The 18895-nt window shown below is 33.1% G+C and overlaps 1 protein-coding gene across 14 annotated transcripts in view; it reads right to left on the bottom strand.

Annotated features, from left to right (window-relative positions):
- NBEA (neurobeachin) overlaps positions 1-18895 on the bottom strand; it is a 664613-nt gene that overhangs the window by 344786 nt on the left and 300932 nt on the right. For all 14 annotated transcript variants that reach the window (XM_032880041.1, XM_032880043.1, XM_032880047.1 and 11 more), the window contains one exon: positions 6045-6106. In XM_032880041.1, coding sequence (XP_032735932.1) covers positions 6045-6106 — 62 coding nt within the window. The remainder of the gene's footprint in view (positions 1-6044; positions 6107-18895) is intronic.

Raw genomic sequence — 18895 nt, 5'->3', positions numbered from 1 at the left:
AAGAAAGCAAAGGGGTGGATACTGTGGCAAAGTATGGGAAGGGGTTTTGGATCAGGGAGGTGGTCTATCAGTGACCCAAGAAATGGGTTTACCTCAGAATATGCTACCTTCTCCCTCCTTTCCAACAGAAATTATAGCTCTTAAGGATTATTCTAAAGGTGGCCAAGGCTTACTGATTTCTTTTTGTCTTGATTTTAGTAAAATTGTAAGAATTCAGACATGAGAAAAGGACTATTATTTCTCATATTTTATTATATGCATACAGATGAGCTCAGAACTTCTGTTCAGTCATTATTTTTCTTCCACTTGCAATTTGGGCTGGATATGAATTAATTAACATACAAGGATGAGATATCATGTTTGAGTATCACATATAGTACAGGTAGCTTAGAAAATAAATATTTTATCATATAAGTGATTAACTCAAAATTTATTATACCTCCTAACTTCTCTAGGAGTTGAAATAAAAGAAATCAATAATGAAATACATGAAAATAATCAAAAGTAATTTGATTTGTATGTTCTTTAAATCTTTGATTAAATTTTCATTGAGGGATGCCATAAATAGTTGGGTAAATAACAGGTAGTTGAGTCTGTCCTCCTGTTGCAATTGTGCAGTAGGCATTGTCCCCAAGATATATACCATGAAATTTTCTGATTATTTCATACTTATGCGGTTTTTCTTTTTCCTTCAAAATGTCTATATTTTTACTATATATTTTCTAATAATGCTAATGTTCTAATAATTTTATTATAACCCAAGTCGACAGTAATCTTTATACATCATTATATTTTCAATTTCCTGTTATACTTCTGTTTATATTTAAGACATATTACAACCGATATATTCATAACAATTCCAAAAACTTTAAATGCCTCATGTGAGGCATTGGTGCCTAATGTGAGATGACATTATACCAGAGATAAAAGTTCAGGTCAGGCGCTGTCCAGAGAAAAAGGCAGGGACTTATTAGATATTCAGGAATGAAACCGTGGCTTTATCCCTTCTAAAAGGAGAGGCAGAGCTTGTGAAAGCAAACCAGGAACTACCCAATGCTAATCACAAGTTAGAAATTTCTCAATTTCTCAGCCTCAATTCTATGCTATTAACACACTACAATATTTTATATTAAAAAATACCCTTGAGGATGGGTCGCTTGGGGGGCTCAGTCAGTTAAGCCTGAGCATTCAGCTCAGGTCATGATCCCAAAGTCCTGGGATCAAGTCCTATGTGGGGCTTCCTGCTCATCTGGGAGCCTGCTTCTCTCTCTCCTTTATCCCTCATTCCTGCTTGTGCGCTCTCTCTCTCTCTCTCTCACTCTCTCAAACAAATAAATAAAATTGCAAAAAAAAAAAAAAAAAGTACCCTTGCGGAAACATTGTTACATATACTGCCTGGAAATGAGTTAACTCCCTACATCACAAATTAAACCCAAATAGATATATTATACGGTTACTTAATTTATGGTGTGCTTTATTTGAGTCTAGACACTACTCTAAACATGTCATAAGTCTGTTGCTCACCAGACTTTTGTCAGTTTCCCTGGCCTGAATCTCCTTCCTTGCTTATGCTGTGTAGAAAGTCCATTAGCTGCAACAGATCTATCTTTCTTCTATCTCAATAAAGCTTCCCACAAAAGTCTTACTATTGCTTCACGGGGCCAATTTTCTGAACCATATGTAGTATTTGATTATATTCAACTCAAAATATCATGTCAATATTTTATTGTCATTGATTTCAAATTCAGCTATGTAACAGGGAAGTTTCACAGAGAATACCAGACTCCTTTTAGAAATGGAAGAACATTACCAATAAATCTTCAGTAACCATCACAATGCTAATACTAAAGGCAGTCACTAACTAAATAATTGTGACATAATTTCATCAGACAACTAGGAGTTCATATTTCCAAAGATGCCTTAAAAAAAATCTAGTCACCTCTAGTTTTCTTACACTTGTGAAAATCTTATTATACACACCCAAATTTTGTTCAATACTCATGGACAAATATGCTTTACTAGGTCTCCATATTCAGCTCATCTATATATTTTTTTAACCACCCTCTCCAATTTATTATAGTTAGAAGGAAAGTATGTCTTTTTCCTTTGTACCATCTGAATAAACTGTATCAATTTGGAGAAAAAATGAAAAATTTCAAAGTTCAAAGGCCAAATCATTTGGAAAAGGAAGACTATTCTTCAGTTGTGGTTCTTTTGTAAGTGCTGTGTTTTTAGAAGTCCTGTGTCAGAGCCTTGATTACATCAGTGCAGTCCCTAAAGTCCTTTTTACTTAAGTATACGAAATAGTTAGAAAAAAATAAAGGCAAATAAAACCACAAAATAATTCATGTTAGTAACTTCATACACAAATCCTGAAGACACTTGCAAGGCTGACTTCTATTTTATATTACTTATACATTTGGGGGTTTCTAATGAGAATAAAAATGATTTATTAAGCATACATTTTGCTTAATCAGTACTTCAAGTCAGAAAGTCTGAATACTGGGAGACATTATTTTTACATAAAAGTTTCTCAATTTATAAAACATTTTCTATTGACAGATAAGGCACAGAAAAATCCAAGTGACATCTGCTAAGCTTTACTTAGGAAAACTTAAAGAAATCCTACGGGATAACATCACTCAATTTTTCCTGGAGTACCTCTGATGGAGACTTCCTAAAAAAAAAAAAAAATCTGGAAATAATTAGAAACCATTATAGTACCTAAAAAAGTTTACTTGAAAACTAAATCTGCTATTCATCAAAGACCATAATACACTCAGAATAATGTAATGGAAAAATAAGGTACACATATAGAATAACATAAAGCACCTCAACCAAATCTGATTGCAAAACATAAAAAAAGAAAAAAAGGTTGACAGAACACAGTATCAGACCCGTGATATACTGAAGAACTATGTAGGAAAAATGCACTTAACTGATTAAGCAATGATTTTGTTAAAACAGTATATATTGATTATTTTACTTATTTTAATTTACTTCTGTTCATTTTACTTCCAGATGACAAGAAACCATTTTTTTTAAAAAAGATACTAAGGACAATTTTAATATAAATTGAAAGGGAAGAAGAATTAATAGTTAATTCTTAAAATTTACTCTTTTGTCATAAGATCTGCATGGAAAAAAAAGTATCCAAAATACAGTAAAAAGTATTTTGGGTATTTCTGGAGCAATAAATGCGATATAATGATAATGCTAATAGCTCCTTAAACTTAAAATATGTTCTCTCCAGAGACCTAAAATTCCACTGTGGGGGGTAGACTGGATGGCATGTCCCTTGGAGTTTAAAAGGCTGTCCATATGAACTGAATTATCCTTGACAAGTACCTTCAGACACTTGTAATATGATCTCATGTAAATTTAGACCATATTTTGCACACAAACCAGTGGCGATAGTAAGTTTATTCAGGAGCTCAAATAAGGAAAGAAAAACTGATATCCTTAATAACAGTTGTTCAACATGAAATTTCCCAAATGAAAAGCATAAAAATAAAAGCATCTAATGTGTTGTTGCAAATGAAAGAAAAACAAATATTAAGAAAAATGTTGCATTTTTTTTTCTTTTCAGCCCTTAGCTACCTAGTGTTTCCATGCAAAATTCTATCCTTCAATAGCTTATTTAAATTTGGAAAAAGAAAAGCACATTTTAAGCAAATAAATAAACTGGAAAATTCCATTTGCATTGGAATTGTAATAACATAATATAATCAAAATATTACAATAAATCATAACACAGAGCTGTAAATGTTTACAAAAAGCTGACTGTAAGGCAAAACAAAAGGACAACTCAGAACTCTGTAGCTTTAAAGATTGCTCAGGATTGCCTTCTGCCTTGGCACAGACAGCCCTACAAACTTTGCTAACTCTCCAGGGATCGGCTCCATCGTCCAAGAGACACATTAAGGCCTGTAGAAGAGAACCAGGCTTTGGAGAGCGCCATGCCAGGCAAGCGCCTTAGCATCATTAACTGTATTTAGTTTTCGTTATCAGAAGTCTGCTACTACTATGGTTGTCCTGCTAATGGATGAAAACAGAATATATATCATCTTGAATTTGAGTAGTAGAGAAAAATGACAGATTATGTTAAGAAATTTTAAAGGCATGTATTTTTTTTTGTGGGCCTTTAAAACCAAGATGTTATACATCCATGAAATGATTAACAATTGTCAAAGATCATGTTATAAGCTAATTTCATAGCAGAATAATAAAGTCCTCCCACTTGAACTGTATTAAAGGAAATTACTACTCATTTGTTTCTTTAAAAATATTTTGTGGAAAGCAACACTTCAGTTTAACAAAATAGCAAAACAATTGGAAACCTTTACAAACATATATTTTGTAGTCACTTAAATGACGTATATTTAATCCATTAACCACCTGAAATATTTAAATACACTCTGAATTATTTAAAAAATTCAACTTAAAAATCAAACCAAGAGACATGTTTATAATATTGCTTTGCTGAAACACTGAAAGAAAGTGCACTGCATAGAGTGCTTAAATTTCTCACTCTTCCTTTCAATCAATATCTGAGGCAAAGTTTCATCTCTAGGGCCCTTAATGGCAGGAATTCCTGGAGCCAGCAAATGAGTAATGTTAAACCTATGATTAGATGATGAGGCCATCAAAGACACTAGACCCTAATGCTACATTCTTCTTTATTTCTCTGAACTGCAGTAAAACCCTGAGCTAAAGAAGAAGGAATTTTAAGCTACTTTTTTTTTTTCTCCCACAAAAGCTTTTTTGTTTTTTTTTTAAATAAATGTGCATCATCAAGAACTTAAAAGGTCTGAACAGATCTCTCAGAATGTCTCTTGAACTCAGGACTCCAGCATTAGGAAACAATTTTCAAATGCCGTGCAGGTGAACTCCTGCCAGGAATGCTGTTTTCTTTAACTTCTTCCTTATTAATATTCTTCATATTTTTCCTGGCTGAAAAGGAAGGAATGGACCTAATGGTTTCTCTATGAATATATTCTTGAAGAAAGTAAACCGAAGACTGGAAATCAATAGGTAAGTTTCGGTTGCTTTGTGTTTGCTAATATTTTAAAGGATCAGTTAAAGCCATATTGTTTATTTGGGAGTTAGCTGTGGCTTTGGGCAGAACTCAAGGTCAGTAACTAGAAAGAGTTTAGATGTATTTTGCTACTGAGGAAGCTAGAAATAAATGTAATAACTACTTACTATAAACATACATAACCTTTCTTATCTTCACATTACAAAATATTTAATACTTATATGAAAATTAGGATCATTAGGAGACTTGGCAGAGCTGGTAAGAAAAAAGGCCACTAGGTCCCTAATTTTAGTTATCAGAAAAATGTTTTATACACACACACACACACACAAACATATATATATATATATATATAGTTTCTTATAACTGCTAAGAAGAAAAAAACCCAACAACTACAAATTCTGTTTTTAAATCTGATTATTAAAGATAAATAGCATAAGTATATTTTTAGAATGTACACTGAAATGTACACATTACATCAAAAAAAGAAAGCAACAAAGTATTGTATAAAAGACCACTCACTAATGAGCTGTATTTTATACTAGGGCTATTGCATGAAAAAGACTTTGCTTTCATTATCTGTAATCAAATGGAAGAAAACACTTAAAAATAAATGTCAGAATTATAAATTCTATGGTACCATTTTTAAACAGTGGAATGTAAAGAAGGGTATCAAAAGATCTGGAACAGATTTTATATATATATATATATATATATATATATATATTTGCAGATAGAGGACAATAGAAGGATAGGAAGGTGGGAAAGAATAAGATAGCTAAAGAGAGCGGAAGAATGGAGAGGAAGACTGAATCACTATTTACAAGGTACTATCATCTAAAAATATATCTTAAATTATTTTGTTCGTCTGCAGGATAAGAAATGTAAGTTTTAAAAATATGTAAACACATGCATATATAGGCACACACATTCTACTAACTAGATGACATTAAAAAAAAAACCACCTCCCATAGTTTAATGTAATCCAGTGGAAGAGATGTCCTACCTGAGAACACAGCAGCATGACCAGCTCAACCACAGACGTGCTGGACTTCATACAAACGAGGCCTGCAACAAAGAAAGGTTGAACAAAATGAAATTACACCGATGTAATTATACACCGGTAGAAATCACCACTCCAAGTTGCTTCACTATGTAATTTTAACTTACAAAACGTTCTACAGACTAGAACTCCTAAAATAAAACAAATGGAAAGATTCACTAACACATATTTTTTATGGCATTAATTTCAAAACATTCAGATATTCAAGAAGATGTAGAAAAAAATACCAAAAACTGACTTCATGCTTGGGTTATTTATTGGTCAAGGCATTTTTTTATATTTAAACAAGATGGAGGGTAGTTATCGGAATTGGTGCGCTTGTTAGAGCTACTTTGAATCCAATGACATTTGCTATGTGATTGTCTCCTGAAAAAAGAAGCAATAATCAGTGAAGATCTGCCTAAATTTTCTTCTAAAAGACAAAATTAATATAATTTACAAATAAATAACTGCCCATAGGTTATCAGTTGTTAAATGTTTTTAAAATATTAAGAAATGAATTTCACACACAATTAGTATGTTAAGCAATGTTCATAGAATCTTGAAATGCTGTAATTTGTACAAATAACGGCTACTACTCATTGATCACTTACTGTGTGCAAGGCACTGTGTTACGTGCCTTATATTCATAGTGTCATTTAAATCATTTCTATTCTGTTACATACTATTATTATACCCATACTACAGATAAGAAAATATTCTTCCTATAAACAGCTTAAACATTAATTATTCATCGGGATGTTTCCCAGTTGAAAGGATGACTGCTGAATAACTTGTAATAAGAAAGCCAATCATGACTGGTAGTTTTTTTTAAAGTGCCAACATTGGAGGAGGATGTAACTAAGGATTAAGAACAATTCCTGGTTGAGAGTATATAATCATGATGCTTACTAACATAAAAAAGATTTTAAAATTTTTCATTTTTTAAAAAAAAATAATGTTTTTTCTTTTTAAGGAGGACGTAAGTGATAAGTAAAAGCATGGGATAGCAGGAAATGCCATGGTCTTATATTAGTCGTTGCTAAATGGAAAGCTTAAGTGAAACCAGTTTTTCTCTTCTTTTCTTCTTAAAGTGATTTCAGTAAATAGTCTCAAATGCCTTCTAGGCTCTAGCATGTATATTTACTGTAGGTTGTGGATAAATACCCTTTTGTGCCCACTCTGCTAACAACCCTATCCTTATTGTACACATGACAGAAAAAGCTGTAAAAGGCACTAGTATTCCATCTTATCAGATCCTTGGGCAGACAGTTAACTAATGAAATAAGAGGCAGATGTGAAAAGCTCATTTAAGAGACAATTGCTATAATTGATCAGCAATTCTCATGCTCAGGAGCTAGAGAGTCAAAAAGATTAATGGGACATTTATCACCTGTTGGCTACTCAACTATTTGAAATTCTGACAAAGAAAAACTAAGGAAAAGGCCAAAGGACTATGCATAGCAAAAGAATCATAATTCTGATATGTACTCCATATAAGTTTAGATTTTAGATTATAGGCTATATAAGGGATGACTATATAAATAATTATTCACCATATTTATTCTGTGTATTAGAATTTTTTAATACATAACAACTTAAAAGTAAAAATTAGGAAAAACATGCAATTATGTTAATTTCTCACAGCCTGATTTTTAAAATGAACTTCTAAAAAACTCCTGGGGTGCCTGGGTGGCTCAGTGGGTTAAGCCTCTGCCTTCGGTTCAGGTCATGATCTCAGGGTCCTGGGATCAAGCCCTATATTGGGCTTTCTGCTCAGCGGGGAGTCTGCTTCCCCCCTTTCTCTCTGCCTGCCTTTCTGTCTACTTGTGATCTCTGTCAAATGAATAAATAAAATCTTTAAAAAACATAAAAAATAAATAAAAAACTCCTATGTAACAGGAATGTTCATAATCTTTACAAATTCTATCGTACAGAAAATATAAACAAATATTCTATCAATGCTTTGTTCAAAGGACATGACAACAAATTGATAGGATCGCAAAACTGCAATTTGCAAACAGTATGGCCTTTGTGATTTCAACTCCATAGATCCATGCACCTTTACTGGTGTGTTTTGTCTAGTTAGTTTTGAACACAATGAACTAATGGATTCTCCTTAAAAGGAAAAAAAATAATCTACCATTGACAATGCGAACATAAGCAGAGGCAGTTCTGGAAGACTTATCAACCTTATCAAACTTATCACTTTGGTTGGAAGTATTTCTAGGTGTTAACAAAAGTATTACTAAAACAAATACCCAAACTCCAATGTTTTTTATTAGCGATACTAAAAATACAAGCAATGTTTGGTGATATTCTAACCTTGCACACTTTCTAAATAAAGACATACACACATTTGAAAGTTTAAAATGTAGGACTAAACATGGTATTGTATTAACTTAAATCATAAGCTCAAGAAAGCCACATTTATCTAGTGATGCTATAAATACCTAAGCTATATAAGCATAAGGCGAATATTTTATAAGTGTATATTTCAAACAGGTTGATTTTATCCTTCTTGTATCTGGCAAGAAATTCATAATCAAATCAACTCATTTGGCAGCTACTCACATGAGCAAAGTATAGTGTTAGCACTGAGGAGCTTACAGTAATGGATAAGACATTATCTACTCCTTCCTATGTATTCCATGTTTTATTTTATTTTATATTTTTTAAGACTTTATTTTTATTTTTTTTGACAGACAGAGATCACAGGCAGTCAGAGAGAGACGAGGAAGCAGGCTCCCCACTGAGCAGAGATCCCAATGCGGGGCTCGATCCCGGACCCCAGGATCATAACCTGAGCCAAAGGCAGAGGCTTTAACCCACTGAGCCACCCAGGCGCCCCGTGTTCCATGTTTTAAATCAAATCTAAGATTATCTAACATTTACTGGAGCTTTATCATTTACAAAGCATTTTTACATATGCTATCTCATTTCATTCTCTTAATAACTCTTTGATTTAGTTATTATTACCTCATATGATAGATAAAAAATGAAGAGTCAGTGACTAGCCCAAGAGGTGTCATTCAGTTAAGTAGTAGAACTGGAACCCAAATTCAAGGAACCTAATTTGAATGTCCATTTGATGTTTGCTGCAGAGCTATATAAATAATTAAACATGAATACGATGGCAATACGTCTCTATAAGAAAGGTCATAATGGTTCATTCCAACTGGGATGATTTGACAGTTTTCTTGGAGAAGGTAGCATATGTTGGTCAGACATGAGGACAAAAAGCACAATCTTTAGTAAAAGCAAAGAGGGAGAAGGGGAAAAAAATGTGAAAGACCTTTATTGTTTGTGGGGTGGATGAGTAGAATATAGGCAGTGTATAAAAGTAGGACTGAGGGCTATCATAAAATTCAATGATAAATAAAGATCAAAAGCAGTAAAATTATGTTTTTGAAAAGGGAAGAATTTAGTGCAAGTTATATAATGGAGGAAATGATACGAAGGTTAAGTATTCCTATTTCATGATCACTTATCCCATGCTGTTAACTGAGAAGAAGTCCCCAAAGGAGCTATACACGTTTGCCCCATCATCAAAAATCTACTTAGACGTATTGGCCAGTTAATAGAGTATTTTTACCAGCAAATACACATTCACCAGAATAAATATTCTGACTAGGAATACTAATCCAATACTTTATACTGCACAAGTTACTGGTATAAAATTAAGACCTGGAGCAAAGACAATACATATGTGAGCAAAGGAGGTTTGTACGTAAAGGAGGTATTCGACAGTGAAGAAACTATCTAGTAAGAGTTTTTGAATATATTATGAACTACACTGTTGAAAGATAAGGTCAGCTAACTGAGTGGTTAACATACAAGCATGTGAGAAGATTAATTAGATGGACAAATTTGAGGTGGTCCAGATGCAAGAAGCAAAGAATGAATAGAACTGAATAAACTAAACCATCATCCAAAACACTGGCAGTTCTTTTGGGATCCCCCCTACTAGGGGTAAGAAGTCAGTCTTATTTTCAGAACTATGTGTCTTCACCATAAACAACAAAATAAACAAAACCCCACCAATCCCCACTAAAATGTAGGATGAGTATGCAAGTTTTAAGTTTGACTTTGGGACAAAGCTATCTTTCTTAATACAAGGAAGACCGCAAGGTACAGTGATGCTGTTTTACTACAAAGCTTTCAGATTCTTCTGAGTCCATCTGTCAATCTGACTTCTTGTGTCTATAGAATTAGATCAAGTTAAAAGAGCCCTTCAGCTTTAAAATATTGTAGGGAAATTACATCTCTAGCAGGATGTTCCTCACAGTGGGAAATAAAGGGTATGAAGTCTTACAGTGATAAGCAAGAAATCACACTCCAAGCAAGAAACCACATAGATAAAGGTGCCTGAGTTGCTTAAGGTGGCCAGTTGGTTAAGGGAAAACCTCTTCGTTTTGGTCAGGTCATGATCCCAGGGCCCTTGGATCTGGCACAGCTTCCAACTCCACCCTCAGCAGGGAGTGTCTGCTTGAGGATTTTTTTCCTCTCCTTCTGCCCTTCCCCCTCACACACACACACACACACACACACACTCTCTCTCTCTCTCAGATAAATAAATTTATAAATAAATAAATAATATTTAAAAAGAATAATAATCACACCCATAGGTGGGACTCATCTTTTAAGCAGTGTCAGAATTTTCTTTCAGCCAAGGGCCTTCTTTCAAAAGAGGAGACCCCCAGACATCTATGACTAGGGCAGGGCTCTGAGTACACTCTCATTAAATGTCAATTAAATGAATAAATCTAGAGACCATCATTCACTGAGTAACTGTAGTTGATGATAGAGAAAAAAAATTGGATTTTGAGGAAAAAAATACAAGCATATTTTCAAGGGGAATAAGACCCATTTCCTTCAAAAGGCATTTATTGAGTGTAATGTCTAATGTGCTAAATACCGTGTCAGGTACTAAGTATAAAAAGAAGTGAGGAAAGTGGCACAGATTTTGTAAACAAATAGTCACGACATAGAATCCTAGGAGATACACAGAGATCACAAATTGTTAGAAGCACAGAAAGGTAGTGAGCAACTCTGCTGAGGAGAATTTATAGGGATTGTGATATATCAGTTGGATGTCTGGGCAAACAAAGATAGAATGGAAAGTCATCCAAGGCGAGAGAAACATGCAAGGTATAAAGAAACATGAAATAGCTAGTAAAACGGGGTTGGAATGTTATGTTGGGTTGTTGAGAGGACAAAAGGCAAGGAGTGGAAATGAAGACAGAGAGGGAAACAGGAGGCAGGGCTATAATATGGTGTGGCTTCCCATTGGCAACAGGGAGCCAATGAAGGACTCTAAACAAGTGACAGACATAATCCCATCTATTTGGAAAGATCCCTTTCTGTCAGTATATAGGAAGAAATCCATAACTATAAAGTCTAGTCAAAATAATGAAAGCCTGAGCTGAAGGCAGTGGCAACACAAATAGAGGAAGATTTGAAAGCCATTTGGAATGAGACAATACAGTATTTCAGACAATGGAATATGAGGTTAAATTCTAGGGTAAAGGAGCAATGCAAGTGTGAATGATGACACCTTTACCTGAGCTAGATAAAACAAATGAAGAAGAAGGTATGTGGAAAGAGAGTGCTGACTTTCATTCTGGATGAAATTAGGAATACAGGCACAAAAATTAATGTTGAGTTTTAGAAGTGTTGTTTTTTAGATGCTATAACTCTGATAAACCAGATATAAATATAAACCATGCTATCAGACAGATAGCATGCTGTTGAAGAAAATACAATTGGGTAGTTTTTATAAGAGTCCCATTAGTAGACTACCAGTAATAATCCTACAAATAGTTTTAAGATCTAGATTTTCCATTTTTCCTCAGAATAAAATATACAAATTAGTTTTCCTTTAAATAGACATGACTGTTCTGATAATTTGAATTTTAAAAACCAGGTCTTCCCAGGACTACTTACTTTTTAAATAACTTTCTTATGATTTTAACTTTCTTAAATTCCAAAATTAGTAGAGATTAAGTGGCACTGAAATAGTTTCACCTTAGTAATAAATGTTGAATTAGAACCACTGACCTTGAAAGGAACTATACAAGCTCACTAGGTTTCATGCTTTAGTGTCAGTGGTGTATGGCTAGCTGGTAATTTCTTTGAAATTCTCTATGTAGTTTTTGCATTGTGTTAGAAAGCATTCTAAAATACAGTGCATAACCATAAAATAGCCTATCTTTTATGATTTCTGCAATACTTATATATCTCTATCATTATAATAACAATTTCCTTTGTTTTTTTACCAGCCTTTTACTTTTTTATCTGCAATATGCAATTCGTTTCCTTATGTCATCACTCTGTATGCTCCTGTATGTAAAAGAGTACTTTTGGTTTTATTGTTTAAGTCATCTGAACTTATTAAGGTCAAAATGTAAAGAATTACCAAACCAAGTATTTTGTGTGGCTTTCTCATTTAAAACAACAACAACAAAATCACTATTAAGCATCCTTTGAAATAATAATGGTCTGAATATTAATTATTATTGTTACAACTAATATTAATATGTGCATGATAATATTAGTAATATTTCAACATTTGCCTACAGAGATTTTAATTTAAAACTGCATTACAAATGGAAACAATTATATTACCTTACAGAAACTAAAATAACATTAAGTTCATTTTCTAAGAAAAAGCCTAAGTGTAATTAAATCATTACAGCTTGTTTTTATATTTAGATTATAAAGTTTAAGTGAAAAAAAACCCTCAAAATATTGTAAAGTCAGTGAGAGTTCATTCACTGATTTACTCGTTTGTTAAGAACTCAGTTATCACCAACTTATGGCAGTCTTAATGTCTTTGGAATAGGAACAAAACTGAAGTCCCTGGACATATCACACCTATCAGGGGTCAGCAAACTTTTTCTGTAAAGGCACAGATTAAATATTTTGGCTTTGGTGGCCAGTAAGTTTCTGTCACAACTACTCAACTCTGCCATTGTAGGTGCAAAAGCAGCCACACAACACATAAAACCAATGAACTTGACTGTCTTCCACAAAAACTATTTACTTATTGCAAGGTGTGTGGGTACATGTGCATGTGTGTACATCTCTGTGTGAGAAGAGAGAGAACACATACATATGCACACATACTCACATATACACCTACAGAATTTTAAAACTGCAGGGGAAATTATTTTAAATATATATCTATGATGCTTTATAATTTCAAATCCAAAAAGCCCTGGAAAAATAAAAAGCTTTCTCGAAAAACTGTCACAAACTCAATTATCAAGCAACAATTCACCTAATATGAAGCTCTTTATAATCTTTATTCCACTAAGTGTGAATGTATCTATGTATTACTGAAGACATATTAATGTGTTTGATTAACAAACTACTACATAATCCTCTGAAGATGCTATGAAATAATACATATTAACACATTATTAACACATAATAACACTTACTACCTTTTTTGAGTCCCAGCGTCTCTATATTACAAGACACATATGGCTCTAACTTTTGAATAAGGCATCGTAGGCATTTATTAAAATTTTAAAAACGTGACAGCTTTTTAAAAGTGAGAAATCAGGAGTACTCTCACATGAAATATTTTGAAAGATTCACAAATTAATATTAATATTAATTATAATTTCAAAGCAATTTGATATTGTACCTTTCCCCAAGGAAATTCCATATATTCAGAACTAAAAATCTATTTCCACACGGGAATGGTTGTGTAAGTGCTTTTAAACTGTAAATTTAGAGTGTGTAGATTGATCAGATATAAAATTAATTGTAACTGTAGTTACACAATATCCAAATAATCATTTTGACAGATTTATTTAAATCAATTCTAATTTTTGTTGTTGTTATTGTTTTGATACAGCCTAGTAATTTAACAGATTGTGGATTTTCTTTTCCTTTTTTTACAGTTTTGTTTCTGCTAAGAATGTTTGCATAATGATAGGGCTGAAGTTCCTAAAACTCATAGATAATTCATCTACACAATGATAGATTATAATTAAAAAATGAAGATACAGTGATGGTTAATACATAAATATTTATTAGTGATTATAACATGAGCTGAGATGAAGAGAATATTCTAATGGCACTGTTAACACCTATTAAATATAAAACACTGCCACAAATTTACTCTTTTGTTACTTATGCTTTAGAAGTATGTGCTAGACCATCAAAATGTCGTATCAGGGGAAATATTCTGGAAAATTCCTAATGTCCAATGTCACCTTTTTTTGTTTCCATATGACTTTAAACTTCTGTTTGCATGCTCCATTTAAGTATCATTTTTCATTTACACCTACTTAAAAACAAATTACAATTTCCAAATCATTTGGGATTAATTAAGTTTTGAGTTGGCTATCTCTTGAGACATTTTCATTTAAATAATTTATTTATGGAACTATAAGTAAGCCACTGCTGTGTGCACAGAGATGACACAGTCTTTGACCACAAGGAGCTAAGAGCCTAGTTACAAAGATAATATATTTTGAAGGATTCTAGAGAGTATTATACTGAAAAAAATTACAATAAAGCACTATGCCTCAAAATAACTTAAAATAATTACTTGTGAAGTTTTCATTAAGCATTTTGATTCACAGTATTAGACTCAAGTTTCCACTACAGAAGTGATTGACCTGAGTGTCTTGCCCTTTTCTTGACTTCCTGATTTAATCACAACAGCAATGAGAAAGGATGAAATAAGGGAAATAAGAGACATTTTCACTATCATAAATCATCTGGATCCCTCAATTCTCTTTGGGTTAAATTTAATTATAGAACCAATTGTTATTCCTATCTCACTTCTTTGCACCAATTTTCTTCTCCTTTCCCTGCACACCTTCATATTCCAAAAAGCCTGAATTAAATTCTAAAACTACTAATCTATGTCTTGTCCAAATTTTGACATTACCCATGAAAAGACTCTAGTCCCAAATAATCATTAAGAATGATACATGTGTTTTAACCCTGTATTTCATCTCAAGAAATACTAATACTCAAAAGAGTAGATAATATTTCAAGTTAGTCATACAATTAAATCACAGGAATGGTTACAATTAAATCACATGAATGATTACAGTTAAATAAAATGGCTAAACTGATGCCTTCATATTAAAAATAAAGCAATTTATATTCTGTAAAATATGAGATTCTCCTTTTAAACAAAGTGTGTATAAATGTATAATCTGTATTGTTATAGTTCCAAACTACCCAAATTTTGACTTTCATTGATTTACATTCTCAAGTAAATATGTTCAATAATTTAAAGTTCACAAGTTTAAATTTAAAGTAGTTTTTGTGGTAGCATACATCTTTAAATTCTTTATTTTGGGGTTCAGATAAACACTGGCTCTTTTTCTTTCAAATACTTAAATATGATGCAAAATGGAAATTCTATGCATTTCTTTTAATAATGCATTCATGAGCTTAAAATAAAAACTAAGATATGTAATTGGTAGAAGGAAATCATTTAATAATTATTGTGATTATGGCGTATAGTGGAAAAAAAAGTTAAGACAGACTCAAGGAGAGATCAGTCAGATGAACTTCACTTATATTCAAAAGTGCATAAACTTTATCCAATAAATATAGGTTACAACAGTTGAAGTACTCTGGGATAATAAAGTTCACAAAGTTCCTTATCTGTGTCCAAAGCAATAAATTCTTCAATGTGAACAAAGCTGATTTTCTTTACTAAATTCTGCATTTAGGGCAAAATATTGAGGAGCTGAGTAACCAGTCCAGTTTTGTTCATTCTTAGTAAAAAATAGGAAGTTCTTGGAACTTGGAGGAACTTGGAAGTTCCTTAAATTTTACAACATTGAAGCTATTCTCAAAAGTTACAGAAATTATTCATAAGCATATGATCCCATTTAAGCAATATTTATTGGGAATATATGCCATTGGTTATATAAAGAAGTACAGATTACTGAATTAACAAGATTATTTTGTCTATATCAGAAAATCCTACATCAAACTCACACCTATCCATAATTCAGAAAGATATCTTGGAATCAAATTATATAGTCACAGAATACAATCCAATAATGATGGCAGTACAGAAATCAGCATGGGCATTGCTTTGTACTTAAAAAATAACACTTGAAGTATAAAATATTAGACCTTCTCATAAACTTAAAGTAAATGGTGCTGTTATTTCTCTAAGTCTTCCTGAAATAAAAGATTATAAATAGCAATTATCTTTTGAAACAGTACAGATGGGGAAATCAACAAAATGGAATCAAATAAATAACCACAAAAAAAAATCTGTCAAAAAGGGAAGAGCTAGTAATTTCCAAGAATTAATGACATTCATTGATTTGATACTGTATGCTTACTATATGCTAAACACAAATATGAAACAGCCATTTGTTTGAGAAGACTATGTTGCAAGCAGATAAACAAATCAATTTAATGTGAAGAGATCAAGAGTTATCTCAGAATCATTATAAGATGTTAACATAGAAGGCAAGAGAAATAATGTCATTAAAGTAATTCCTACAGTAATTACAAAAAATAGTGGAATTGAGAAATAACAGGAAATATTTAGCTTAAAATAATGTGCAGTTATCAATTTCTTAAAAAAAAAAGACTCAGATCATTCCAAGATCAGCAGTCACAAAAAGTATTATTCAATTTGTAAAACAGAATCTGATTCACATGAACAAATTCCTCTAGTCCTGTCAGTGTATCTAGACCTAATGTGTCCTTCTCTACAAAATAAACATGTAAACAGAAAACATGTTTAATTCAAGAATATTCTCTAGTTTAAATGTTGCAAAGTACAGCTGCTGAAATGACCTCTATAGACTTTTTTTTTTAAAGATTTTATTTATTTATTTGACAGAGAGAGATCACAAGTAGGCAGAGAGGCAGGGAGAGAGAGAGAGAGAGGAGGAAGCAGGTCCCTGCTGAGCAGAGACCCCGATGTAGGGCTCAATCCCAGGACCCTGGGATCATGACCCAAGCCGAAGGCAGAAGCCTTAACCCACTGAGCCACCCAGGCGCCCCCTGTATAGACTTTTTAAGTAATTAGTTTCAAAGTTAAAATAATATCCTTACAGAAAACTATCTTTGGTTGGGTTTAGTGTAAGGAGAATAAGCCTATTGAGTATGGGGAGAACCACATTTTAGGAATGGATAATAGCATGTAAATTATGCACCTCCTTCCATATGCAGGAGAAAACGGAGACAATCATCCTCAGGCAGCTAAAACTGGTCACGAGTCTAAACTGTAGCTTTCATGGATTCCATTACACACATTAGAGTCTATTTTATATCCAATCTAGTAAACTCTGTTAGCTGGATACCAAGGAAAAATAGATTAAAAGTGCTGATATTATATGGAGGGGCAGTGTATATACAAAAGAAGCAGTGAAATCAAAGAAGCTGTACAGGAAAATAGCTTTGAAGGAGACACAAGGGGAAAAGCTTAGTCTTCTAGAAAACGTTCACAGAGGCAACAGCTCTACACACTTACTGGCTTAGAAATAACTGAAACCAAAAACAAAACTAAACAAAAACATAAAATTGATCAAAATCTAACCATGTATGGCAAAACTTACATAATCTTGGTTTGCATTACTGTATACTAGAAACATTACGGAAGAAGTCAATATCTTACTATCTTTTGCAATAATGGGCTTGAAATAGTAAATTATGAAATGCTACAATTTCTGAGAAACAGTGAAATGTGGTCCATTTAGTTAGAAGCATACTAGATTGAATGAGGTAAGGTCTAGGAAACAGTTACAGGAAAACAAAGACGATCACTTGGTCAATGAGGAGGTTCCTGGGGAAAATTATTGTATAAAGACCTTATTTTTAGGGTGCCCGGGTGGCTCAGTGGGTTGGGCCTCTGCCTTTGGCTCAGGTCATGGTCTCAGGGTCCTGGGATTGAAGCCAGCATTGGGCTCCCTGCTCAGCAGGGAGCCAGCTTCCCCCTCTCTCTGCCTGCCTTTCTGTCTACTTGAGGTCTTTCTCTCTGTGTCAAATGAATAAATAAAATCTTAAAAAGAAAGAAAGAAAGAAAGAAAGAAAGAAAGAAAGAAAGAAAGAAAGAAAGAAAGAACGAACAGACATTATTTTTCTTGGGATCCAGGGTCCACCTGAATTGCAGCTACTCCAGCTAATTAAGGGGCATCTGTAATGTGGGAAATTGTGTTTTGATATTTGAGAAGGACAGACTGGAGACTGATGGTCAAGGGTGACATGCCCTGCACCCGACCTCACTATCAGAAAATAGAGACAAGTAACAACAAATGTGGACAGCAGAGATCATGGACCAGGAAAAAGTGTGCCTGTATGTATTCTCTTTGATTGTACTGGTGTTTCAAACACCATGCAGGTGGACACAAATTATTATCTGAATGTTAAGTAACAAACCCGTTAGGTCCTTACACTTCTAAATATTTTCACACTTGGGTTTACCCAATTTTATTAGCTTTACAGAATCCTTTCAGCTGAATCTAGTTTTTAATTAAGCCAAAGCAGCTCTGGACTAAAAATGTGAAGAGCTAGTTTTAGCCGACAATCTAAACTGCTATGTAAACCTCAGCTAAGACACTTACCTTCCTTGACACAAAAACTCTTTGCTGGTGAACAGTAAATTAATTATTTTGAAGCTTGGAAAAATTACAACCAAAGGAATACATTTTACTTCATGATTGAGTACATATAACTGAAAGAAATGTTTCATGAAACACTTCCTCTCACTGTGTGTTATATTCTCATCTATGCTGTACTACGTAATGATATGCCATTAAAAAATACCATCAGGGTATCCTTTACTGATTACACCATACCATTAATGGGTC

The sequence above is a fragment of the Lontra canadensis genome, unplaced genomic scaffold (genome assembly GCF_010015895.1).
Source record: "Lontra canadensis isolate GAN:19392208 unplaced genomic scaffold, GSC_riverotter_1.0 scaffold67, whole genome shotgun sequence".
Lineage (NCBI taxonomy): Eukaryota > Metazoa > Chordata > Mammalia > Carnivora > Mustelidae > Lontra > Lontra canadensis.
This window is presented reverse-complemented; position numbering and strand designations above follow the sequence as displayed.